Genomic DNA, 27,156 nt, shown 5'->3' on the forward strand with positions numbered 1-27,156 from the left:
GGACCAATAACGGCTCCAGTTTTAAAACATTGGAATATTCTGTCATTCTGTTTAAAAAAAAAAAAAAAGAAAAAGAAAATCCTTCAAAAACACTGTCCTTCAGCTCCCATTCAATAAAATGAAATGATGCTAAATATTTATTTATTATTACTATAAGGTTTGTTCAAATGCAGCTGACCCATGACTCACTTAATCCACTCAACATTTGAAGACAACAGCTCATACATTCAGCCTTATCAGCACACTGGGCCTTTATTCCTCATCGACTATTGATAATTCAAGTACACTGCTGTGTTCACTACAGCAGCCATTACTTCCCGTTTGTTAAAGATACAGATTATGACAATAAATATGGAAAGAGAAAAACAGGGAAATGACAAGAACTTCCTGAAATGAGTGTCATGAGGCTGAAACTGAGAACAGGAACTTTCCAATTGAAAAAAATATCACATGGATACCGATTACCAGTCATAATTGATTGTTTTATTAAGCGCATCTACCGACACAGCAAATAATAAAGTGGATACTAGATGTCAATAAATACGTGCTGAGATTTTTAGAATTTATTATTTCTTGCAAACCATTTTTCTGCCCTGAAATATGCAAGTTTGACTGTTTGTTTTCCCCAGCATCTAAACAAAAGTTATATTTAATTTGACCTCTAGGTCATTGAATGACTGTTTTACCATTCATGTTTTATCTTCTAGGTTTACGGGTGTCACTTCTCCTTTCCGTCTTCCTCATGCTGTTGGGAGCAGCTCTACGTAGCATCCCAGTGACAGACCAGCTTCTTAGACGATGGTAAGACTCCCGAACAACTGGAAATGAAACCAGTGGCTGCAAATCTGCACGTCATTCTTTACAGATACTTTACAGTAGAAACATACCGGTAATTCAATTCCTTATGTTTGGATTTACTCCCATTAAAAGCAAAGCAGCCATTTCATGACACGTGTCATTGACAGTAAATAAGTGACAATTGGAGAATTAAAAAATAAATACATCTATGAGCAAGGATTAATGAAGTTGAAGAAGAGAGTTGCAAGCAAATGAAACTTCCAGCTGAACCATAATACTGGTCAATATTCATTAGATTTAAGTTTTAAAAAGTTGAAACTCATTAATGATTAGGGCTGTCAAAATTGCTCAAAAATGATGTTCGAATATTCCCTCTTAACCCCCTTAATTATTTTTTTAAATTGACAAAAAAATATATATATATATCTGGTGGCGCATGTTGTCAATAACGTGCATTAGGTCAATAACAGGACAAATTAATACAGAGACATTAACTACTTGTTTTTTTTTTTTATTCAAGTTAAAACATTTGACAACCTTGAACATATTCACCCTCACGCTCTCTGCGCATAACCAAATGTAACAGGCTTCAGTCAGTGATTCAAACATTTTTTACAGTATAGAACTGAACGCTTCGAGCGAGCTGCGGTAAACATGGAACTTTTCTACCTACTTTATTAATGAATATCTATTCACTCAAGTGCAGTAGCCTACACTTTAGTAATATTTCTGTTTAACGTGAAATAAAATGTGACAACATTAACATACCCTGAGGTTCGTAAAAAATAAAGTGCTATTAAAACTGAAAAAGGCTACTTGCATTCTTGGTGCTTGTATAAAAAAAGGAAACTAAACTGACTGCGCTGTCACTGGCGTCGGATCAGGCTTCCAGGCCTACAGGTTATTTGCCAAAAACACAAGACGGTCCATATTTGAAGGGGCCAGTGCTGATCTCTTTTTATTTACTATATTCCCAGCGGTAGAAACTACGTGTTCGGAGCGCACTGATGATGCGGGGATGGAAAGATATTTCTTTGCCATCTGAGCGACGTGAGGGTATCTCCCAGAGCCCAGAGTTTTCCACCACATGAGAGGATTTTGTTGCGCAGGAATTGGAGATTCTTGTTCATACATTGACATCTCTTTTTGAAGCAGCAGGCTGATGTCCTCCTGGTCTGGGATGTCCGTGCAATACGTGTTTCCGAAGAGACACCCCATAGCGGATAACGCAGTTTTCTCTTCGGGTTGTGTTTGCTGATCACGGGGTTGTTCGCTAACGGCCTCACTGCCTGTGCCTTTTGCCACATTCACATTCACCATATCCTCCAGAATAGCCACCTGCACCTGCCGTCTCTGCTCCTCTCATAAATGCACCCTTTTCCTCACAATAACGCTTCTCCAGATCTGTGGCGATTTTTGTCTTCATCTCTGACAATGCTGGTGGTTCTGGTCTGTCTGGTGTTCGCTTTTCCAGTTGTGCGAGCAGAACATATGTTAAAGGCAGCACAGCCGACGCTGTGTTGAAAGTGCTTCTGTTGCCACTTTAAAGGGTTTAAGGGCCTCTTGTACCTGCAATGAATAAGTAACTATAATGTGTTGATTTTATAGGACAGGTTTGCATTTGTCCAGCTTATTAACATCCACACAAAGTACATTAGGGCCATCATTCTCCCTGTTTAAAAATATATATTAGGACAGTTTTGTATTTGTCCAGCCTATTACTGTACATTTCATACACTATGCTAACCTTTTCCATTAGGGACCATTCGCTTGTGGTCAGCTCCATTCTTGACAGTTTTTTTCTCAAAGATGACAGCAGACACCACTGCTTGCTGCTTCGATGCACGGCAGATCATTTCATAAGTGCTGGACCATCTCGTCGGACAGTCATTAATCAGCTTTTCATTTTTTAATCCCAAAAGTTGTTGTTTTTGCTGGAGGAGGTAGCTGTCGGCGGAAGATTTGTTGAAATGTGAGGCCGCCACTTTCAGCCTACTAACGGGGATTTCAATGGATCTGACCCCGAGCCCTTTACGCACAGCCAAGTTTATTGTGTGCGCCACACATGGTATATTCATTGTTTGAAGATGTCTCTCCACTGCATTGACGTAATTAGTGGCATTGTCCGTTGTGATGGAAATTACAGATGCCCTTTCTATGCCAAAAAAGTCCAAGATCTGTTGAATGCATTCGCCTACATTCTCTGCAGTGTGACTTAGCTTAAGCTCTTTTGTTTTTTGCACATTGTTAAGCATTTCCCAGTCATCATTAATCAAATGGGCCGTTGCTGTAACATAGAATGCCTTCGCTAGGGATGTCCACCCGTCCGTGGTAAGAGCCACCTGTTTGTCTTTGATTGATTCCTTTATCTTGTCTGAGGTGCCGTTATACACTTCTACGATTCTATTGGTGACTGTTCCACAGCTCGGGATGCGGTGCCTGCCCCATCCGCGACACTGATCGGTCTCATGGCCTTACAAATGAACGATGTTAATTTTCGCGTGATGGCCTCCTCAGTGGATCTATTTACATAATCCATAAAAACTAACGAGAATCCATGTTCTTGTGCAGACATGGACAATGCTGAAGCTGCACTCATTGCTACAGCTGCTACTATAAAGCAACGTATCAAACACTTATCAAATCCGCTTTGGCCGTTCACACTGAGGTCATTGAAAACAAGTGATGAACTACGGCCGGGCCCACGGAACGTCTCCGTTCCGAATAGCACTCGCCACGTTCCCGAGAATTCAGTCAATTCCGTGAGGCTCTTGACATTCGCTCATAGAATATCCATGTCAAATTACAGCCCAATTCAACGAGCATTAACAGAGGTGTAGTCATTTGAAAAATGGGGCCCCCGGGGGCCCCCTGGCACCCCCGTAACATGTACAGGGTAATGGGCCCCATTTATATATCGGTATGTGCCAATCATTTGGTATCACCAACCGTCGTAATATTTGACTCGCAAATAAATGAGAAATCGACATTCGTTCATTTTTTTTTTGTCTTTTTCTTTTGGGGCCCCAAATCAAAAATCGAGCGTCGATGCATACACATCCATAGATTATACCTACCAAATTTCAGCCTGATACATTCTTGAATAACAGAGGAGTAGCGATTTTAACTAGTGTACACAACAACAAGAACAAGGCATTTTAAGTCCGGTAACCCGGCCTAAAAATCAGATCTGTATCTGATTCAGGACCAGATATGAAAAATCAGATATGGGCTAGATTTGTGTTCACACTGCTTCTAAAAAATCTGACCTGGTCACTTGACCCCCCCCAAAAAAATTAGTTTTGGACCACTTTTGTCTGCAGTGTGAACATAGCCAAAGTAAGTAGAGGAACATCATGCATGACAAAAAAAGCAAAGTCTGTCAATTTGACAAAACTCAGTCACGTTTTCCATATCAATCACGACCGTGTAATGCAGAAATGACAATATTCAGTCAGTCAGGGTCAATCCAAGGTCTCATTTCAGTTAATCAATAATAGGATTTGTGTGAGAGAGAATAGGATTCTGACACACACCAGAATACTGTATGGGTGATGGACTTCTTTCTTGCCCTTGCTGCCAGCTTCCTCTATTATCAGGCAGCCCTTTGATAGACTCTCTCTTGGCTCTTGGAAACAGAACTCCATAGTATTCAAACAACACTGACTTCACATTGTAAGGGCATGGAGAATGTCATTATAATACACTTTAAAAATATATCATTTCATTTAATAGTGCTAAGTGAAATGTGTCTAATGATTACAGTGCTGTTGAAATGCAAAAAGTATTATTTCCACTGAAGGAATGACAGCCCATGAACTGAATGGCACGGAGGTTTTAAAAAAAGTAATTATATGCTTTCAAAAGACAGATAAATCTATTTTTTCTTGATATTTGTCCTTCTGTGTTTCGTGGGGCTGTAATAGGAAAGTGATTTTGGGAGTGAAAAGCTTATGTAAGTGACGCTGGCTAAGATAAAGTAAAAGAGAAACCTTGTGATGGTGTGGATTCAAAACAAGAAGTAAGATCATCGTAATTCCTTTACATTTGTGATTGCCTTTGAAAGAATTTACGAGACGTCACGGTTCATTTCAAAGTTATATCGCACATTCAACCTTTCGACTTTTTCTTCAGCTGCTGCTTGCACACATTTTACATAAATGTCACACCTAATGTGCTAACGTGCCAGTCAGCTATAACATAATAACCACCACTATTGATGTCATTGATTTGACACCTGTTTAAACGCGTCCACACTTTAATATATGAGTGAATGGAGATGCTGGAATACCCAAAGAAAAACCTTAAAGAACATGGACAAAGCTAAAACTTCCACAGATAAAGCTTCTTTTCTGGATTTAAAGTAGAAATAAGTAGTATGTAGTAATATTGTAGTGGTGATTTAAGGCTTTTGCTTTTATTTCTCTTTAGTAACAACCTTACCCCTACCAATAATTGCCACGAAATGTTGAAATATACATATACTACAGATGAAATACAAATAAACACCATCTCATGGCCATACCTGTCAAGTTTTGGATTTGAAAATAATAATTTTCTGGCGCCCACTAGGAGCCGCCCCACCCGCCCAACCAAGCTCCAGTATCCCTTATATTTTAAGATAGGTGTACAAGAAATCTAAAATACCCACTTGTCAACCACTTATGAAATACAATTATGTGATTAGAATCTGGTAGGTAGACCTTTATTAACATTGAAATGCTGTGAACGTTCCTACTTGGGCTGGGCAATATGGACCAAAACTCATATATCAATATATTTTCTCAAAATGGTGATATATGATATAAATCTATATCATATTATCAAATAAAGTCTGACCAGAAAGACAATTCTGGGTTAAATTTGCCACAAAATGCCACACAGGGACATTTATTAACAAACAGCTACACAATATGAGCACTCAGAAATCCATCTAACTGAGCTTTACATATTGTTTTGAGAAGTAAAAGCAGCGACTCCTAAAACTAGTATTTTGATACATAATAAGCTATTATATATATATATAGTTTTCTATATCACCAAAATAAAAAACTCGATTCATCGTGAATCTCGATATGTATTGCCTAGGCCTAATTCCTAAATTATAAAGCAGCCTAAATAAAAACATAAATGTGTATATGAAGCACATGTGTTTATTTAATATACTTACAGTTTATATGCGAGTCAACACATTTAATATTTACTGTTAATTTTATGTTGCTTATCTTTAAGTTAGACAATTATATTTTATTTTCATTATATATTTTATTATAATTTTTCATGCTCTCTCATGTGGTTCTCTGGTATTCACTAATGACTTATTAGACACATTTATTATAGACTACATTCTTTAACACTTTTTAAAGCAGTGTATATTTGTGGAGCTTGTGATTGGCTGATTTTTCACGGTGACATACGTGATTCCTTCCCCCGTGGTAGACGTTAAAATCGCAGTTACTAATCTTACAGAGCGTGTAACTGTGTCCCATCCTGCTGCTTTTTAGGAAGGTAAACTCTCTGTCACATTTCACAACGTATTTACACGAGTTCTTTGTTTTTTTCACCGGAACGTCTTCATTCATCATCTCTGTTCTGAGTTGTTTCCTGGTTTGTTGCCGCTGTCAGCACTAATCTCGCAAGACCTGCCCCCAAGCCAGGCCATTTCAGGTGGCAGTTCTCGCGAGGCTAGTGACGCCGTTCAGTTCAGTAAGGCATCTGAATTATTATTACATTAAAATACGGGATATTTACGGGAAAATAATAATACGGGAAGATGGCGGGAAAGAGGGGTAAAATACGGGATACTTGACAGGTATGCTCATGGCTGACATTATTAAGACATTAAGTCATTCTTTCACAGGGTTTGCATTAAACTACTCGAAAACAGATGTAACTAACAATTTTTCCGTACTGATGCAGTGGCCTTGCATAACAGCTTCAGTAGTAAATAATGTGCCATATAAATTAAGTCCATTCATTACCATTTGTCCCTTTAGTGCAACTTAACTGAGGTATATGCCTAGAACAACAAATAAATGCAGAAAGTTAGTACTTTCTTTTTAGATTTCATTGAAAAAACACAAGCTAGTCAACATACCCAGGTTTCAGCACTCCTTTGTGCAGTTACAATGTCTCCTGCAGTGGAAAATACTTTCTTAATTAAATAAATAAAAAAATTATTCTATTTTTTTTTTTATAAAAAAAAAAATCGATATGGTTGCATTTTTAATCGATCCGAGAATGGCGCGACGTAATTTTGCGATATATTGCCTAGTAAACATAGTGTTAAATTGAGCCAAGGTATTGCTTTTTTCCAAATCTTGGGCTAGTTGGATTTGAATGTGGGATCTCATTGTGAGGTGTGATCATCAATTTTCACAAAGCCTGTTGTTCAATTCATCTTCACATCTCGAGAGACTGAACCTATCAGTATTGCTTTTAATTCTCTTGTCTTCTGAATACATTTGCACATCCTGGATATATTCATTCTTTAGTTCAAAGTGAACGATGCTGGTGTTTTCAAAGGGTCAATGTGGCTGGCTGCGTTTCCCACAGCACAATACGCATAGCTCTGCATAGTTCATGGCCTTCATATTTTTCAATTTTGTGCTCTTTCCTGCAAAGTATGACATCACCGCAAAAGCTAGTAACACACAAATCCCACAGCAAATGTTAGTATGTCATAGTTCAGTTTAATTTGCATATAAAATGTAAGAGGTCACATCTCTCAAATGTGTTTTTTAATGGACGACACACGGTAGATCATAAAAGAGAGGCTGTGAGCTGGATGTAGTTCCATACATCACCAATGGGTGTCAGTGTTTCCATTACAAAGGTAAGAATGAGTCAAAGTTCTTTGTTTGAGGACAAGTGAGCTGCCGAATGAGCCACTGACAAACAAAGATGCTCTTTATGTAATGCACAAAGAAGTAGACTCTGGCTTGCTTTAGCGCTCAACAAGTTTGGTTAAAAGACTTTTCAAGATCAGTGAAACGGCATCTGCGTCTCCTGCCTTTCCGATCAGGAAACAAGTGGTTACAGTTCATCCATGTATGAGAACAGAAATCTGACTTCAACAACCCTCTGCAGATTTGTTTGTTGTTCCACGTGCTGCTTCATGTTGTAGCAGTGCTTTTTCCCCTTCTTCTTTCTCCTGAGAAATCTTCTTGTGGAAGTGAACTTCCTCTTTGAGTTCAAGAAAAGATCCCGTTTTTGGGGGAATTAGAAAGCTGAGGTGAAGATGTGTTACAGCATCATGTATTTTTAGCCGAGATCGTCTGCGTTGCTGCTTTGAAAGGCATCATCATGGGAAATGCCTTTGTTTTGTTAAGTTCATACAATAAGGAAAAAGGCACTGGTGCATGAAAAGAAAATGATTAAACTCTACTGGGATAAACTCGCCACTGAAATCAAACTTTTTACCTTTTTTTCACACACATGTATTTAATATTATCTCTCTTTTCTTCCTTGTATTTAAATGTAGACCAGCTGTGTGATTAGTGAGTGTCTCTTAGACACTCAGGCTGTGACTGTCTGATTGGCCATCAGAGCACATTGTGGATACCTCAGCGGGCTGTCACATTATGGTGACGATTGCTGTGGTGCCATTTTCAGAATGTAATTGGCCTGGCCTTTGTGTGATGGTTGCATTCGGTTCTGTCAGCCCAGGCGGCCCCAAAGTCTTCAAATGAATCGACCACGCTGCCACCTTCTTTGTTTCATTTTCACTTTCAGTCAGACGGGGCTTCAATAGTTATTAATCATCTCATATTGAAAAAAAGCTTTTCTCTGTCCTTTACCAGGCTAGGTACTGCTTCTTCACATGGCCATTTGGCCACCCATCTTCTTACCATCCTTTTATTTTTTTCATCTGTCCTGTGGTTTGACACATTTTTAACAATACAGTACCCTTTTTTTGATTTTAGAAAGTTTATTTTACTTTTTGTGAATGCATATTCTGCTTCTAGCTGTAATTTAACAAGTTAGTTTTGTTTTTAATGCAAAGCTTGTTTTCTGAAATTTCATGTATTTATTCATTTGAGCAGCATCTAACAAACTTATTTTAACATAATGGCAAAACTAAAACAATTGTGCTCAAAAGGAGCAGGAAGAACTTCAAAGAACTTATAAAAACCTACCCCTCATCTCTCGTGCATCTAAATCATCACTAGAGAAACCTTCAACGTAGACTCATGCAACCAACACATGCATGAGTCTATGCTTATACATTTTTAACAACTGTTTATGGTCGTACAATCAAAGGAAAAAAAAAATCACAATTTAAAGTCATACAAATAACAAAGCACATATCATACTTTCCGTTTATAGTCGTGTAAAGTCTTCAAATAAGGATTTATTGTTTATAGTTATACAAAAATAAATACACCGTAAAAAATTATGAGTATTCTCCAGCATATTTCCTAAAGATAATGTCTTTATACATTCCTACTTGGGAGACACACACAAATTGCTAAAGTAGAAACGTGATAAATAAAATGGTGTCCTCAAAACAAGGTCATTCATCCTGCTGAGGTACCTCACGAGTAAATGACGCTCCATGGGAAGTAGAGATGTGTCAGCAGCATCAATGCAGATGGTTGGATTACAGACCTCCAGACTGCTTATTTTCTTTGCAATCAAATGGGTTGAAAAACAAAGTAACCAGTTTTGAGTTAACGCTGCAATAGAAGCCACAGACATAAAGAGACCTCTATAAAAAGACAGAGTGGGATGAGAGTGAAGAGCTGCAGAGTATTTTGGAGCTGCTGCTGTGTCGGTGAGATCACAGTGAGCCTGAGATGTAGGAGGCCGATAGAGGAGGATAAAGTTGGCCTCTGATCAATCCGTCACTGACTTAAGCGCCTTGTGTTCCCTTCCAGTCGATTCACTCGGTACAACACATATAGTATGGGATATCATGCCCCGCGTGGCCTACTGAAGAAAACCTCTAATCACGCCTTTTAAGGCAGATGATTTGTGATGACCTAAGCAAGGCTCCGCCTGCCTCATAAATACGCTGTCATCACAGTCATCCTTCAGTTCTTACGCTCTTCACCTCGCTAAGAACACCTCTGCCTTGGCTACTGCCTACCTAGAATTAGTATAACTGCCCGTGTTGGTGTGAGCAGCTGCTGCTGCCCGCGGAGCACTAATTCTATTAACAAGCTTCAGTGTTTCAAAATGAGCACGAAGGTTAAAGCGAAGAAGAAGAAGTCCTCTGTTCGCCCCTGTCCTCAGGGGTGCGGCTTCTCCTTGCATTATAAGGACCAGCACGAAGCCTGTCTCGTCTGCCTGGGGATAATCCACGCCAGGAGAGCCTTGACACCGCCCGAGTCCTGTGCGTTTTGTCAACAGCTTCGGCATTCAACCCTGGAAAGGCGGGTGAGTTGTGGAGAAGGTTCTGGGGGAAGCTGCGGTCGCACGGCACGGCCCTCTCCTATCTGAGTCTAGGGACCCGGCTTCGTCCGAGTCTGTTGATGAGGAACCTGTGGTCGAAGTCCCCGCTACTAGCTGGGCTGGCCACATGGAGTACATGCACGGGTTGGCGGAGGTCGAGCCGGAGTTCTCCGAGGGCTCTAACCTGCCTCTGGTAGGACTAGACGCCGACTATGAGGACGATGACATACTGGACATCGGTCTGGACGTTCATGGTTTATCGGAGGATGAGCTAGATGCATTGTCGCCGGGGAATGTGCTGCCGCTCTGGTTAACCAGGACGACACATCTTTCTCCTCTCTGTGCCGCGGTGCAGCTGAGAGACTGGAAGTGGAGTGGCCCTCTCCTCCCCTGGTTCAAAAACTGTCAACATAAAACAAACCACTGTCTACCCGCGTCACGGTGCCCGGCTATGGACGGTATTTGGATTTAGATGGAGTGAAAAGGGCTGGCTTAGTCAACCCTCCACCTATGGAGCCTTCTCTGGCTACGTATCTGGCGCCCTCTCACAACCATGGCGTGAGTGGCCCCACATCGCTTCCTTCCAAGCACTGTAGATTTTCTTCCTCGCAGCTGGATAAAATCTACAGAGCGCAGGCAGGCACCGCTTGTGCACTGTTTGTGCACGTGTTTTGAGTTGGGGAAGAAACAACCTGAAGCCCTGCGCAGCATCATTCCCAGCTGTGATGCTAAACCCAAGCAACCTGCAGGTGCGCGCAGGCCTGCAGCGCCACCTCCTCCGCCCTACAAGAAGGCTACACCTCTGTCAGTTTCTAGACAACCAGGGAAGGTGCAGCCTTCTGCGCCGCAGGTTCCTCATCATGCTCCACATCACTCGGCTTGGAGCAAAGGTCCGCCGCTGGGCTTCCAAAAAGGCTCAGCGCATAGGCGAAAGAAGCCACACACCTCCTAGCAGTTGGACTGAGTGGAGAGGGACTTATCTGCGGATGTACAGGTTCAAGATGCTAACACTCAGACAGCGACTGAGTGCTATCAATCTGGGGGATTGGTTTACAACTATCGATCTCATGGACGCTTATTTTCATGTGGCAATACACCCGGACCACAGGCAGTTTCTAAGGTTTGCATTCAAAGGCGTAGCCTACAAATACCTTGTGCTTCCGTTCGGTTTGTTGCTCGCCCCTCGCACCTTTACCAAATGTGTTGAGGCGGCGTTAGCATCTCTATGGGAGAAAGGTGTGCGTGTCTTAGCCTATCTGGACGACTGGGCTCTGATAGCGGGTTTAAGAGAGCAGTCAGCAGCAGATTTGTCTCTTGTTCTGTCCCACATCCAAGCTCTGGGCTTTTCAGTGAACGTGAAAAAGAGCTCGCTGACCACGAGTCAGCAGTTTTCTTTCCTTGGTCTGGAAATATGCTCTTTAACCAGCTGAGCACGTCTGTCGTAGGGCAGGGTGGCCGCTTTTCACCGCTGCCTCGCCCATTTTCAATTGCGACGCAAACTGTGTTTCCGGTTGGTCCTGCAGCTTTTAGACATGATGGCGTCTATGATTGCTGTAGTGCTGCTCGGGCTGTTAAAGATGCACGCTTTTCAGCGCTGGTCTCGCTCACACCGGCTGTGTCCACAGCGTCACCTCCAGCGGATGTTGATAATAACTCCGTCTTGTATGATGGCCCTTGGAGAGAACCCGGGTTACTAAGCCAGGGATCCCCGGTAGGGAAGGTGTGCTTTCACAAATTGGTGACCACAGATGCCTCCCTGGTGGGATGGGGGGCTCTGTGCAACGGAGCAGCAGTGAGAGGACTCTGGACCTCAGTACAGACCAGGCTTCACATAAATTATCTGGAGCTGTTGGCAGCTTTCTTGGCCCTGAAGTATTTTCACTCTGTGCTAACAGACTAACATGTTCTGATCAGGACGGATAACACTACAGTGGTCTCTTACGTAAACAAGCAGGGGGGACATGATCACTTCCCCTGCTAAAACTGACTCACTCTCTGTTGATGTGGTGCAGTGTTCATTTTCTGTCTCTGAGAGCCACGCATGTTTCAGGACACCTGAACCTGGGGGCAGACCTTCTCTCCTTGTGAGAGAGTGGAGATTGCACCCTTTGGTAGCGGCTCAGATACGGGTTCGATATGGCAGGGCGGCGGTGGACCTCTTTGCTTCCAGGGCAAACGCCCACTGCCCCCTGTTCTTTTTTATAACAGACCACGATGCACCTCTGGGAATGGATGTGCATACCCATGGCCCAACATGCTTCTGTATGCATATCCCCCAGTGGAAATGATGTGCGTCGTCAGGGTCTGTCCATGATTCTGGTGGCCCCTCGGTGGCCTGTGAAATCATGGTATGCCGAGATTGCCAATCTGCTGGTAGTGGAGCCGTGGCAGCTTCCTCTACGCAGGGACCTCCTTTTGCAGGCGGGTGGAGAAGTGGTTCATCCACGTCCGGAATTGTGGCAGCTACATGCCTACCTGTGGAAAGGTCAAATTTAATGGCTCAGGGTCTGCCCCCAAGTGTGGTGGCAACGATCCAGAGTGCTAGGGCATCATCCATTCATGGCTTATATGCTTCCTAATGATGAGCATTCGAGCAATGGTGTCAGGACTGAGATTTACTCCCATTTCAGTGTTCAATTGTGGAGGTTTTGACTTTTCTTCAGGAATTGTTGGATAAAGGTCTGTCCTTCTGTTTGTTTGTTTTGCTAATCCATCTAAGGTTAAAGCCCTGTGTAAACAATGGCTTTCTCACTGGATTGTGGAGGCTATCTCCCTGGCCTACAACAGCAGGGGTCTTCAGTTACCTCAGGGTGTGAGAGCACATTCGATCAGGGGCATATGTACATTGTGGGCTTTGTTTAGGGGGGTAAGTAGGGGTAGGGGTAGGTCTGGATGTAATGGCCCCTTTGGTGGCCCATTCGGTTCTTGCCACTGGGTCTAGTATGTACTAGAGGTGCTGGAGGTTGGTTTCCGGTTCATAGCTGCTCTGCAGGGCGTGTATATACAGTATATACTGTATATAGAAATCATATTTTATTTTTTCAACTGCGAACGGTTTGATGAATGCCTAAAGCTTACAGTACCTCCAATAAGGTTAAAAACCACTGTTTTAGAGGTACAGTAAGGTAGCTGAGAAGTACATAACACGTTTACAAAAGCTGAAAACTAATTTAAAAATTACTGTAACACTTTTACAAACGGTCAAAACAAATTAACTAATATGGAAACACTTACAATGCACCATTGTAAATCAATATTTGTAAAAGTAATTGTGTTTTTTTTTTTTGTTAGCAAATTATGTAAATTTGTTTTCAAAATTGTACATTTGTGGCATTTGCAAAAGTGTTTTGCACTTCTCAGCCTCAGTAGTACGGTGTTTGTATAAATCTAGAAAAGAATAAAATATAAAGTAAACCACTTTCAAGGGCTAAGGCGTAGCTGGGTCTATTAACAAAAAACAATGTTTGAAGCTCTGTTTTTGTTGATCTGGAGCGGTTGTTTTTGCTAGATTTCCTCTTACTGCACAAGGTGAAATCTGGACTAAGCCTTGGGTTTTGTCTATCATTTCTACAAAATGAGTGTGAGGTTATAATGACGTAAATTCAAACCAAGCAGAATATATTGTATATTAGCTCAAATTTTCCTGTTAAAGGTTTAGTGGACGATTTTCAGGAAGTTTAGAAAAGAAACACTTTCTGCACATGCAACACACTAGTTGCTTCCAATAGGGAACACCTGCGTGCATGAGAGAGCGTGCACGAGCCCTGTTTTCGTCGGCATTCCTCATACAAGCTTACCTTCCAAAAGAAGATTTGCACTATTTCCATTATGTCAGACTCACCACCGGTAAATGAAAATCCATTTTCAAAGGACCCAGTGCACACCGGTCACGAGCACGAGAACGTACGAGGTCCTTATGTAAACATATCACCAGAATGATTGACAACTAGTAAGACCAATAGTCTTGATGATCCACCTGGAATTAGAAGCCAAAAAACATCATCCACTATACCTTTAAGTATTATTTAAAAAAGTTTAAAAGACAGTAATGACATCTTAAAAAATAGATTGTGGTTTATTAAAAGTTCAAGTAAATACATTTAAACTCCTCATTGAAATATGCAAGAGCTTATGTTTTAAAAGGATCCCTGAAAACTTCCTTCTGCCAGTGTTGAAGTTTGATGGAAAGTAAATTAAGAATATCTAAATCCAAACGGCTCAATATGATCAAAGCTCCGCTCTGCCGTTCTCTGTCTATGTCTCATCTTCTCCTCGCTCAGCTGTCTCCTGCTGCTTTAAATGAACATCTTTGCTGTGCCTACAGACAATCAATCAACCCTGAGCGGTCTCTGAGTGCAGGCTGTTTCTGGACCATTTTGTGGGTGGGGGGTGGTCTGCTGTCATTAAAGAACCACAGATATTAACCAGAGTCAAATATATTTGAAATATGAGTTGGTTTATTCAACAATTTATAAAACACTTCTTTTTCCCTTTTAGTACCCTGCCTGTCTCAAACATTGGATTTGGGGCAAAGTTTATTATCATGTCGATTCCCACACAGTCAGTATTTTAATGTTCAATGGCTTTAAAATTAGTGCAGTTCTTTTCAGAGCTCACACAGTGGTTCCAAACGTTTGAAGAATGAAACATTTCAGCCCCCACCAATCGCAATAAATTTAAATTCAAATGGGTAAAAACAATTTTTAACCTTTATTGAAAACTAAAAAAAAATTGTGACCATTTTTCTTCAAAACTTTTAATCAATTAAAATGTGCAAAGATTTTTCTATTTTCTATTTTTATGCCGAATGATCAATAAGCCTATTCTGGACCCTAAACTTTTAAATATTATTTACATATGTAACTTTAGAGACGTCCAGCTTCTTCAAATATACTTATAGACTATACCAGTGGTTCCCAAACTGGGGTACGTGTACCCCTAGGGGTACTGAACACCTCTCAGGTGGTACACAGAAACATTTGTCAGTTTTTTTTTTTTTAACTCAACTCAACTTTATTTATAGAGCACTTAAAGGCAGACACAGCTGGCACAAAGTGCTACACACAATAAATAAACAGCAAAACAAGAATTAAAACTGATGTAATTATAAAACACAACAGTGAAAAGAGACGAGCCACATGCCACTAAAACATAATGGGTTAAAAGCCAAGGAATAAAAATGGGCTTTAAGAGCAGTTTTAAAACTGCACAGTGATGGGGCATTTCTGATGTGTAATGGCAGCTCATTCCATAGCTCATTTAACATCATATGCTCATTTTTTTTTACATGCACTGGGACACAGACTTTTTTTATCATCCTTCATTAATAATTTGTGGCACAATTTTTTAAAAATACACCAAAAGGTGAAGTTCAAATTCTGAAAAGAGCAAAACATCAGAAATAAATGAATAATAAGGACTAAATTTAAGGTTTATGTTGGACGAGAAACAGGAAAGAGTTTAGATGAGCCTGCAGACACAAATAAATAATGTATAACATGAGCTAAGGGGTACCATTGATAAGAAATAAAGGCTATGGGGTACACGGGGCAATAAAGTTTGGGAAACACTGGACTATAATGTTAACATGCTGGTTTGTAATTCTCTTGCTAATGTCCTGAGACGACTCTCAGCTTTGCTTATTCTGCTTCATGTTCAGTGGTGTACAGGAGAGTAATTACTTTTTCATTCTTTGAATAGGCAGACTGACTAGTGATAAGATGGAAGATCCTGTGATCCAAAATTACAAGATATTTCCCATCATTTCTTTTGGTGCCATGCCTTGTTTTATATTTTTAATAACTCTAAAGTCTGATTTTCATCAGTCTATCATTATGATTATGATGTTTTGTTTATAATTTTCAAGTATTTTACTATCAAAAATAAAGGATACTACAGTACAAGACAGTGATTTATAAACTTAAACATTCTGTAGCAAAATAATTGCAATAATAAAGACAAAACTTTGTATTGCACATGTAATGATCTTTTATAGACTATACCAGTGGTTTTCAAACTTTTTTGGCTCAAGTACCCCATTTCTCTTATTTCTGAATCAAAGTATACCCCCTTTTTCCGACTACAACATTTTGCTTAGAAAACTATTTAAAAACTGCGATAGAGCATAATGATGGAATGAAGGAGTGATAACACATTTTAAAGAATCTCATTTTTGATCATGTTTGAGCTCAGATATTTTTATTTTTTTTACAGCATTTTAGTTTAACTAGATTTATATTTCTCAAAGTGAAAGTATAGAAATATGAGATTGTGTGTCAGGCGACCCCATTTAAACACCAGGCGACCCCACATGGGGTCACGTGCCCAGGGGTGAAAAAAATGATTAAATGGAGCCAGAATAGATTTATATCTATAGTTTTTATCACTTCGGGTCACTTTATTTGTTTATTTTCCTCTCTTTCTCTCTCTCTCAAATACCCCTTGTAGGCCATCGCGTACCCCCATTTGGGAAACACTGGCATATACTAATTGAAGCTTGCTGGTGTATTGAATATAGAGAACAAAGCATAGAATAAATATGTGTATGCTATTTTTATTTTTTATTTTTTGTACACCACAAAAGTCTCCCAGTTTGAGACTTCTCAAACCATTGCTGTTCATATGAACTAATAAAGTGGACTTAAAGCGTCTTTTTTTCTTTTAGGTTAATACACGGGGGTCAACTGCTAAACGGTTTAGCCGGCCCAACCTTCATGAGTGCCGGCCCCTTCCTCTCCACCACGTGGTTTCCCCCTGACCAGAGAGCCACCGCCACCGCCGTGGCCACCCTCTTCTCCTACCTGGGAGGTGCAGCATCCTTTGTAGTGGGGCCACTGGTAGTTCCAGCACCCAACGACACCCAGCCAGGAGCCACCCTGGCAGCCACTGCCATTCCTGGGTCCTCCATCCGTGACAGAATCCAGCTGGTTTTATATGCAGGTACTGACGGAGAACCTGATGTGTGAGGACACAGAAGATCAATAGCAGATCATAATCATTTCAACATGGTGCCAGCCCTGTCAAGAGACACAAATATATTCACGCTAGAGGAGACACAAGTATTGCACATACACACACACACACACAAAAAAAAAATCTAATTATAATTTTTTTTATAAAACCGTGCCCCTGGAAAACAAAATTGGTTGGTTGGATTGTTGTCGCTTAACTGATTCAAAAAATTAAAAAGCACAACAAAAATGGAAATGATGAAGTGGGAGTAGACGGTGGCTGCAGCTTCTGTTTAACCTGCGGTATTGTTGGTAATGTTATAGGAGGACAACATGGATAACATTTAGAAATTGTATTTTAAAGGTCATTAATAATAGATTCATTTAGGAGAAAGTAAACATTTAAATGTTTCACCTCTTTTAGAAATATGAGATTTCCAAAGGTAGATAGCAAGACTTTGAAGGGGACACATTATGAAAAATCCACTTTTGCAGTCTTTTTGAACACACAAAATTATGAAATAAATCCATCCAGTTGTTTGTTTGTGGTCTGTGTAAGTCTTACAACACAGAGAAAATTGCTCTGTTTCAAATTTTACATGTGATGTCACAAATAATAATAACAACAGTGTGTGCATAGCAAAAATAAAATTACTTTGGTGATCACTGATCACCCTGTATAAGAGTGAAGTGAGCTAGCGTCTACAGACTCGCCCACTCATGAATATACATAAGTAGGCCCCAAAACTGCCCGATTTCAGAACTGCTCAGAAAGTGACTTTTCAGAGGGCTAAAACTCTGGAAAACTGGCGAGTTTGAGAAAACAAACCTCAAATACTATGTTTTTGGAGTTCTTAGAACAAATGGGAGATGCATTGCATAATATGTTTCCTTTAATCTTTAGTCTCAGAACTGACTTAAAAGTATTTTTTGTCCTAGCTTTGTCAATGTGACCTTCAAAAAAACTTCCCGATAAATGTCAGGTTGGTTTCAGTGAAAATAACGTGTTATTTCTTTTATCTGTGTGTTTGTGTTTTGGCAGAGTTGGCTGCCATTGCAGTGCTTTTTTCTGCAGTCCTTCTTTACTTTCCCTCACGCCCTCCCATGCCTCCCAGCGTGGCTGCTGCAAGTCAAAGGCTCAGTTACAGGAGCAGCATCTGCAGACTGCTTAGGTAAACGAACACACACACACACTGATGCAGTCTGTGCTTATTATCGCTGAGAGTTAAAGTCACTGTGTAATATATGAAAATATGAGAAACAATTAAAGTTGCTACCTGTCGCCACCCACTTGAGGTATAAATAAAAGCAACCCCAGCTGCTCAGTGCAATAATTACCATGCTAGGGTGTACCGGTTATTGCTGAACACATATTCCCACATATGGAGAGTGTCTGGGTCAGTCAAGCTCAAGAGAATCCCTAATAAACAAATGCCAGATTGACAATGCTCCAAGAAACATGTTTGTGAGTTCATGGATAATGATTAAATTGCAATTAATTTTCCATTCTGCCAAAGTCACATTTTGTCAGACAAGACCATTCCTATTGCCGTAGAGTTCACTGAGATAGCTAATAGGGCCAAACAGATGCTACCCTCTGGGCTAATTTACATAATCTCACTTAACCAAACCAGAAAGCTGTTGTTTCAATTGAGACAAAAGGTTCTCCAGTAACTTGCTTGGACAATACATTTCCCTACTTCTGCTGAATTAAACCACTAAAGAGTCACAGTAGGATAATGTATTTCATTAGTCTTAAATATTTAATGAACAAGGTTTTAAAGTCAATTAGGTTTTCTCTCGTAATAGTTCCTGTGAGATTCATTTTGTAGTATGTTAAGTTTAGGTTTTGTTTATTCAGACAAGGTTTTCCAGGAATTTTTTTATCAAGTTCCACTTGATTTCCATGTATTACTACATGGAAGTCAAGTGAAACTTCAAAGGAACCATCAAAGGCGATCAGCAGAACTCCTCTGATGAAGGCAGTTGACGGTTGAAACGTGTCAGGAGATAAACCTTGTCTGAATAAACGAAACCTCAACTCAATCAGGTTTTCTTTCCATCCCCCCCCCTTAATTTTGTACCTTTTTTTTAAAAAAACTTGAACTTGCTTCTCATTTTTTCATCAAAGATAAAGAGTTTCTAAATTTTAGCCTCAGGAGACAGCTGTCCCACTGTTTTTAGATTTCGCTCTGCTCAGACAACTTCTTATAAATATACTCTTTACAGTCAGACCTTTGCAGAGCTTTACTTTATCTGATGTTTTAAATGCAACAATTATTTGATAATGTAATATTTAGTTTAATAGTGATACTGCTTTTATCAAGCTTTCTGGGTTGTGTCTGACCACTGGAGTGGGATTAGCCTCGTAAAATTTTCACCTTATATTTTACCTTAAACTACAATATTTGTCATTATCAAATATTATATCCTTGTGATAGCGACAAGTGTGCTTGATTACTTACACGTAAATTCTTTGCAATGAATGTAGCTGGCAATGCTAAATAAATATGTTTTTAAAAGAGAACATACAAGAATTGTACTGAATTTTACCTCATTACCTTTCCCCTCCAAGGTACTGCCATCACTGTCATACTGGTGTTGTATCCCAGAAAGGCAGCTGTCTGTCAACCACTCACTAAAGAGCAGATTTACTAAAGGTCTCCGTCTGTAAAAATGCTGTTGGACATTTTAGGGCATCTACAAAACCCACGAAATCAAGATTCTGTCTGTCAACAAGCAAAATAACACGCATGTTACGGATTAGCCGTGTTGCAATAAATATTGAGAGGAGAAAATGTAAATACATTAATGTTGCATGCGCAATTTATTTGATATAATCTGGAACTGTTTGCGGTGACTTTTTTGGCGCATATATTTACACATGTGGACAAAATTACCCTTCAGTTAAAGAAGGGAAAATACACAATGGTCACTGAACTAAATTCAAACTGACAAAAGTAATAATAACTTATACCAAAAATCAGGCATTGCTTTTGAATTGTTGTTCAACAGAAATAAAAAAATATAATGAGACTGGCCTGGGCAAAAATGATGGAAACCCTAGAAGATTGAAAATGACTTGAGGGACATGTTAAAACTAAGGTGTGTCCCGTAATTAGCATCACAGGTGTCTTCAAGCTTGTATTGAGTCAGTCTGCCTTTTTAAAGGGTGATAAGTAGTCACTATGTTGTTTGGTATCGTGGTGTCTATCACACTAAACATGGACCACAGAAAGCTGAGGAGTTTAAAATTAGAAAGAAAATGATAGACAAGCATGTTAAAGGTAAAGGTTATAGGACCATCTCCAAGCAGCTTGATGTTCCTGTGACTAGTTACACATATTATTCAGAAGTTTAAGGTCCACAGGACTGTAGCCATCCTCTATGGACGTGGCTGCAAGAGGAAAATTTATGACAAATTCAAGAGACGGATAATACAAATGCTAATCAAAGAGTCCAGAACAACTTCCAAAGAGATTAGAGGTGAACTTCAAGGTCAAAGTACATTAGTATCAGATCACACCACCTTTCACTGCTTAAGCCAAAGTGGACTTAATGGAAGGATGGCACTGTTGAAAGCAAATCATATGAAAAAGCAAGTCACATGAACTCTATGTTCACAGATGAAAAAATGAAGCATTCTTAGAAAAGAGCTCTGTATCTACTGTGAAACATGGAGGAGGCTCAGTTATGTTCTGGGGCTGCTCTGCTTATTGAACATTCGTGGTGTTACGGCTGGTGCCTCATGGCCTCTCAGCCTGCGCTTCCTCCTTTCTCCTAAACCACCTCATTCACATCAATAATCAGGTGGAGAGGGAGGAGGAGCTGTATAAAGGGCTGAGAGGACCAGAAGGAAGGAGGGCACAACATCAGACATGTGGGGAGAGTTTTTCTGCTCCCTACTCAACAAAATATTAAGTTAATGGTACCATAGCTTTTGTCCAGGCCAGTTTAATTTTTTTGTTTTTTTAAAAAATAATTCTGTTAAACCCCAATTCAAAAGCAATGTCTGATTTTAATTTGTTAGTTTTTAGTACATTTTTATTAATTACTACTTTTGTCAGTTTCAAGTTATTGAACATTGTGAGTTTTTCTTTCTTTAACGGAAGGTTACCAACATTCTATTACTGGTATTTACCACAGGCAGGTGATGTGATGACTGTTGCAAAGAAAAGATGCAGGGAATCGAGCTCATTGAAAATAATTCCAATATAACCATACTCTATAATAACAGCCACCGATGGAGAAGCAGTGTCAATAGTGTGTGATTTATAATGAGCATTTTCTTTCTTTTACTCACAGAGGTGATTACTTTTCTCTTAGACTGCACTGCAGCTGAGTGCTTTTTGCACTGTACCTCTCCATGTCACAGCTGCACAGACAAGGTTCTATAATCCAAGCGCGCAACAAAGCACAATCCACTTGGAACAAAATAAAATGACCTTTTTAGGTCCATCCAAGTAACTGCTCTTTGATTTGTATTTATTTTGTAACCTACATAATTGTTTAAATTCAGTGTATTCAGTAAAAGAAAAAAGTGAAAAGTGAGAAAAAATCTATAGTTTTACGGCTTCGAATTTACTTCTGCATTTTTGTTCACTCAACTCTTCATGTTGTCAATGTTGAACACACATGTAAAAAGCTTATTTTTAATAGGGCGGCCTGAACCACGTCTGCTTCTGCACTGATTAGACTGCAATGAGGCACAGCATTTAGGAATGGGAATCGAAAACCATTTTTTTCTGAGAACCGGTTTCCAGTAATCCAATTCATAGGAATCGCTAAAGTTGCTTCTTGCACTGACTTTTCTTCCCGAAAACAACAAACTTCCACAAGAACACACACCTCGTTGCCAGTTTATGTCCTCATAACAAATAATCAGACTCGGGAGACGGACTGGTACTTATTGTTGTCTTTAGTTTGCTCTTTCACACATTCACACACATGTAATAGCCAGGGGACGGCGTCTCCGAAGGTCCATTTATAGAAATGTAAACAAAGGCTAAACTAAAGCTTTACTGTTTAAATACATAACAATAAGTCCAGCTGTACTTTTGGTTAATACGTTTTTTTTACAGAAGAATTATTTGTTTTATGTCTGAATTAGTTTTGGATCAAGTTGTTCAAGCTCAGAAGGAGCTGTAAATATTCTCATGTTTGTAGCCAAAATGTGTCATATGTTGTAATAATAATAATAATAATAATAATAATTCATCAATTTTATATAGTGCTTTTGTATATATTATTATCCAGTGAAAACAATCTATACCTGGTGGATTAAAAGAGAACTGATATCCCTGCAGTAAATTAAAGAGGCAAAGATAATATAGTGAAGCAAATAAATTCATTAGTATTATTTAAGTTCCTCACCCAATGAGAATCGACAAGAGAATCATTAAGGAATCGAATCGATAAGCAGTATCGATAATGGAATCGCTAAATTCTCGTCAATTCCCATCCCTAGCAGCAAGTAAGGAAATTGCACATTTAAAGTGTTTAAGCACAGAAACGTTTTTGTAAATCTGCCCCTTCATAGGCACAGTACCTTCTCATTGGTGTACCTATTAATTTAGCCTGTGATGTTTTAAGTTTGATGGATGCTCCCAGCTGTTCACATCTGCTTTCACAGAAGATAGATTTCAGCCCCTATCCACCGGGTGCAAAGTTATCACTCTATCTTTGAGGCAATGCTAAAGCATCCAAAGTCTGAGTACTGATGGTCGCTTCCTTTACAGTCAGACTCACTTTAGCGTTTGAAAGGTGTCACGTTGATGCATGGCCCTCTGCAACCGGGTCTGTCAAGGACAAATGGCACTTAGCTGATGACACAGCCGGCTTTTAGACTTCTTTTCATGTATTTCATCAGCCGTTGGAAGTGAAGGAGAAAAATGTTCCTTCTCTTACCAAGAACTAGCACACTCTTGCCTACATTTGGTCATCTTAAATCAGGTCCTGTTTGAGGTAGAGGTTGCATTGGTATTGATTTCCTGCTAGCGTGGCAAGGTCAATGAAAAGAGTACGGGTAGAAAAGCACAGAGTGCTTCATCATCAGGCTTTTATATCTGTCCCTCCATGGTTCCTCCAGAGATAAGTAGCCTTGTGTTGTGTAGGTTAAGACGGTGTCCGCAGCAACAATAGAGGTTTGTTTTTTAGTTTGGTCAAAATGTTTGGGAAAATGGGAATAATTTATTGTCTAAAGTACACCGTTCTCAGGAAAAGGAAAGGGTGTGCATACATGTATGTACAGGGTTTGGCTCAAGTTTTTGTACTTTTGAAATATTTTTGAATCTGCTGCCTCTGACTGATGGCACTGCATGATTCATTGACCACTGATTGTAATCACATTGTTGAGGTTGAGCACATTGTGAAATCAACATGCAAATTCATTGCAAATGTGAAAATTAGCTGAGCTGTTAGTGCTTTAAACAGTTGTTTCTTGAGGTTTAGGTTAAATTTTAGTCTGTTTTAGACCCAATATTTGAACCTTCGAGTTCTTTAACCACAATATCTTTTTTTTTCAATCACTATTCTCATTCTTAAACTGTTTTAGACTAAAGAAGAAAAATTAATCAAATCAGTCAAATGACCGACTTTAGAGATTAGGGATTTCTTCTGAATAATTGCCAATAATTTGGTTCTTCAATTCTAATATTTGATTTGTATATCTTTGGAATACCACTACAGACTGTATAGCAGTCTTTTGGAAAATGGCTTTTTCTTTTTTCCCTTATTAAGTAAAAGAGAAATACTTCTCACCTATTTCACTGCTTAAAAAACACAAAATATTTAATTATTTTATTTTTAACTGATGGTCGGAAATATTAAATGCATTCAAAATGACCTAGGTAAAGTACTGGTAAGATTAGACCAGAACATCTTTTTAGTTGTATTGTGCCTTCGATGATGTACCAAAATGTATATATATATATATATATATAAAAGATTGCTCATCCTAATGGAGGAAATTTGTTGCAAAAAATTAACCAAAGTGCAATTTTGAGCGATATTTTCACAAAATAAGGTGCAATTGTGAGAATAAAATGACCTGTGAGGACATATTTATTTTTACTAAAAGTTGGAACATGTGAGCTAAAAAGATACATGCACTGTGTTTAGCCATTCTTACGAGATTCAAGTTTGCAGGAATTCATGAAAAGAAAATCATTCATTAAATCATCACACCAAGACTTTGCGTCATACTCATTAGTGTTGTTTTTATTTCAGCATTTTTCATCCAATTGTTTAACTCATTCAGTGCCAGCCATTTTCAGATTTTCTACCCCCCCTCAGTGCCAGCCGTTTTTTGAGCATTTTGACTGATTTTAAAGACCCACAGAATATTTTTTACTATGACTATCTGAAATCTGGCACCGGATTCGGGAAGATTGAAGCCTCTACTTTCATCAAAAAGAATTTGTTTCTGGCTCGTTTCGTTCTTTTGTAATCAGCCATTGAATGGAGCAAGTTTTACACAAATCTTCAGTTTCAGAGGAAAAAACTGAGAAAAAAGCCTTTTTCTAAAAAAAAAAAAAAAAAACCCCTCAGTGACTTTAAAGAAGCTATTTTTTTTTTCGCTTTCGTGACAACTCTAACATCTGAACGTTGTTTCCTTATATAAAACAAAAAAAAAAAAAACACTGAGACGGGGCTTTTGATGGCAAAATTATTATTATTTATCTATCTGGGTCAGAGTTGAATGGATTTCTTACTGTATTTTGGCGTTCCTCCAAGTTTCTTTCCCGTCAGTCTTTTCACACGCAACTTCCACTCCGTTTTTTTATGGTTTTATCTCACCATCGCCACACTATCCATGAGTTCCACACATGCTCTGGTCGAGTGTGCGCTGCTGTGTTCTGCAGGGAACGTCAACTCTTGTATGTAGCGCCATTTTCTGTCTCATAAACGCCTTTCCTCCTCTCCCTCTGAGCTCTGCTGAGCATGGATGATCTCTCATCCAAAGCTTTATTGCTACCTCCTACATGTCACCTATTATTTTGCTATCTGGCTCACAGGCTGGGGGTATTTTGTACCCTGCTGGATGCGTCACAATATCACTCTGTAGTGCCATAATCTCACTCGTTCCTGCTTCTTTCCTCCTTTGCTGGGTAGCATCAGTGGCTAATCTCTCATCTACTGTAAATGTGTACTGCTGCCATTTTCAGGGCACAGTTGGTCACTACATCATTAGATGTTGATGAGGGACCTCCACCAGGGTGTTTTCTAGTAATACCCGTGAAAAAACACAAATGACGAGTTATCTCATCAGTGGCACTGAGCGTTTGGATTTGAAATGAGTTATTTCGTCAATGGCACTGAGTGAGTTAAATGCTACACATATTCAAATGTAATAATTAAATTACAGAATTAATAGGAAAAGCCTTAATGTTGCATATAATGAGGTCACTCATGTCTGTTTTGTTCTTTTCAGCAATGTGCGGTTCCTGATGATTGCACTGGCCTATGCCGTTCCTACAGGGGTGATCGCTGGTTGGTCGGGAGTCCTTGACATGGTCCTCACCCCCGCCAAAGTCAGCCAGGTACAGCACGGAAACACATAATGAAATGACATAACATCTTTCATAACATAGAAAAAATGTGAACAAATGAACTGAAACATGAGTGGAGAAGACTACACTATCTTGTGGTGAAACTGATGTATTTATTTAAGTATGTATCCATTTAGGTTAGCATTATATTCATAAACACATCAAGACATCAAAAACAAATATTTGGTTGAGAACGGTACAGCAGACTTTAAATGATGAAAAATAACATTAAAAATTATAGATAAATTGCAAAAAAAAAAATGAAATGCTATTTACTCTGAATATAGACTAAGTGGACTACACAATTGTATAATTTCATCAAAAGATGTGTGACAAAAAGGCACTTTTTATTTATCCCCAATTTCCTTTTATCTGTCTAAATGAAAGAAAAAAAACACACAAACTTTCGAGTTTGAATGTTCTCCTTTTTTTGTGGACATTACCAGTACACATACAGAGAATACAAATGTTAGATGAGCAATTTTCCAATGAACTTCAAACTGTTTCCCAAAGGTCCAACCCCCAACCAAACTTGATGAATATAATCTAGATAAAATAAAAAGCCATTTTGGCATTTATTACTTTCTAAAGAAGAATAGATTTTAAATGTAATAACTTTGATAGTCCACTTTTCTTTATAAAGGACTTTCCTTTATAAAGAAAAGTGGACAGGTTGGTTCACAGTCTTATTAAGCAGAAAGCCTTTGGTGCTGCTTTAGATTTTCAATGACTTTCTGAATTATGTTCTATCATCTGGTTGAATTTGGTTAAAACGGAGTTATTGCTTCAGAGAGAATAACATGAACCAGTCGCCTTATGTGGTTTACCCTTGATTTTGTATGTATGGGACATGAGTTGGATTTTACCTCCTATGGTTTTAAAGCTTTCACTTTTCTTTTATAATTTTTAAAAAAGGTTAAACAACAATCCTACTACACATACAAACACTTGAGAGCAGGGGTCTCAAACTCAAATTACCCACAGTAGGCAGAGTCTGGGTGAGGCTGGGCTGCATCAGGTATTCCACAAAAAAAACTTTGGTAAAAAAAAAAAAATGAAATCTTCATAAACATTACTAACAGTTCTTTAAAGGTAGGGTAGGCAATTTTTGAAAGCTAGCATGATTTTGAATGTAGCCTCCCCGACGGCTCTGCCTTTACCCCCCTCCCCTCTGTGCTACGTCTCACTCACATGCACGAGCACAGCTGCTGCAGCAGAGGAGCTCAGCTCATCCCTTATATTGTGTAGAAACTTTGTTGTCTCATGTCTCATTCAGCAGTAAGTAAACGCTAAACTTTATCATCATATATGTTAAAAACGTGACCAAAAACTCTGTTTTAACTCAGCGGTGACTCGCTTTCAGTGTGAGCTCGTGCATGCAAGGGATCGAGAACAAGCAGGGAGACAGGGAGACGTGATTGGTTAAAAAAAGAAACGGTTTGTTTTTTTTCCATTGATTGAAG

At 39.3% G+C, this 27,156-nt stretch overlaps 1 protein-coding gene across 3 annotated transcripts in view; it reads left to right on the forward strand.

The window, feature by feature from the left end:
* Positions 1-27,156, forward strand: part of slc49a4 (solute carrier family 49 member 4) — a 61,718-nt gene that overhangs the window by 2,356 nt on the left and 32,206 nt on the right. For all 3 annotated transcript variants that reach the window (XM_028435322.1, XM_028435323.1, XM_028435321.1), the window contains exons 2-5: positions 708-801; positions 16,859-17,133; positions 18,187-18,316; positions 25,576-25,684. In XM_028435322.1, coding sequence (XP_028291123.1) covers positions 708-801; positions 16,859-17,133; positions 18,187-18,316; positions 25,576-25,684 — 608 coding nt within the window. The remainder of the gene's footprint in view (positions 1-707; positions 802-16,858; positions 17,134-18,186; positions 18,317-25,575; positions 25,685-27,156) is intronic.

The sequence above is a fragment of the Gouania willdenowi genome, chromosome 21, assembly GCF_900634775.1.
Source record: "Gouania willdenowi chromosome 21, fGouWil2.1, whole genome shotgun sequence".
Taxonomy (NCBI): domain Eukaryota; kingdom Metazoa; phylum Chordata; class Actinopteri; order Blenniiformes; family Gobiesocidae; genus Gouania; species Gouania willdenowi.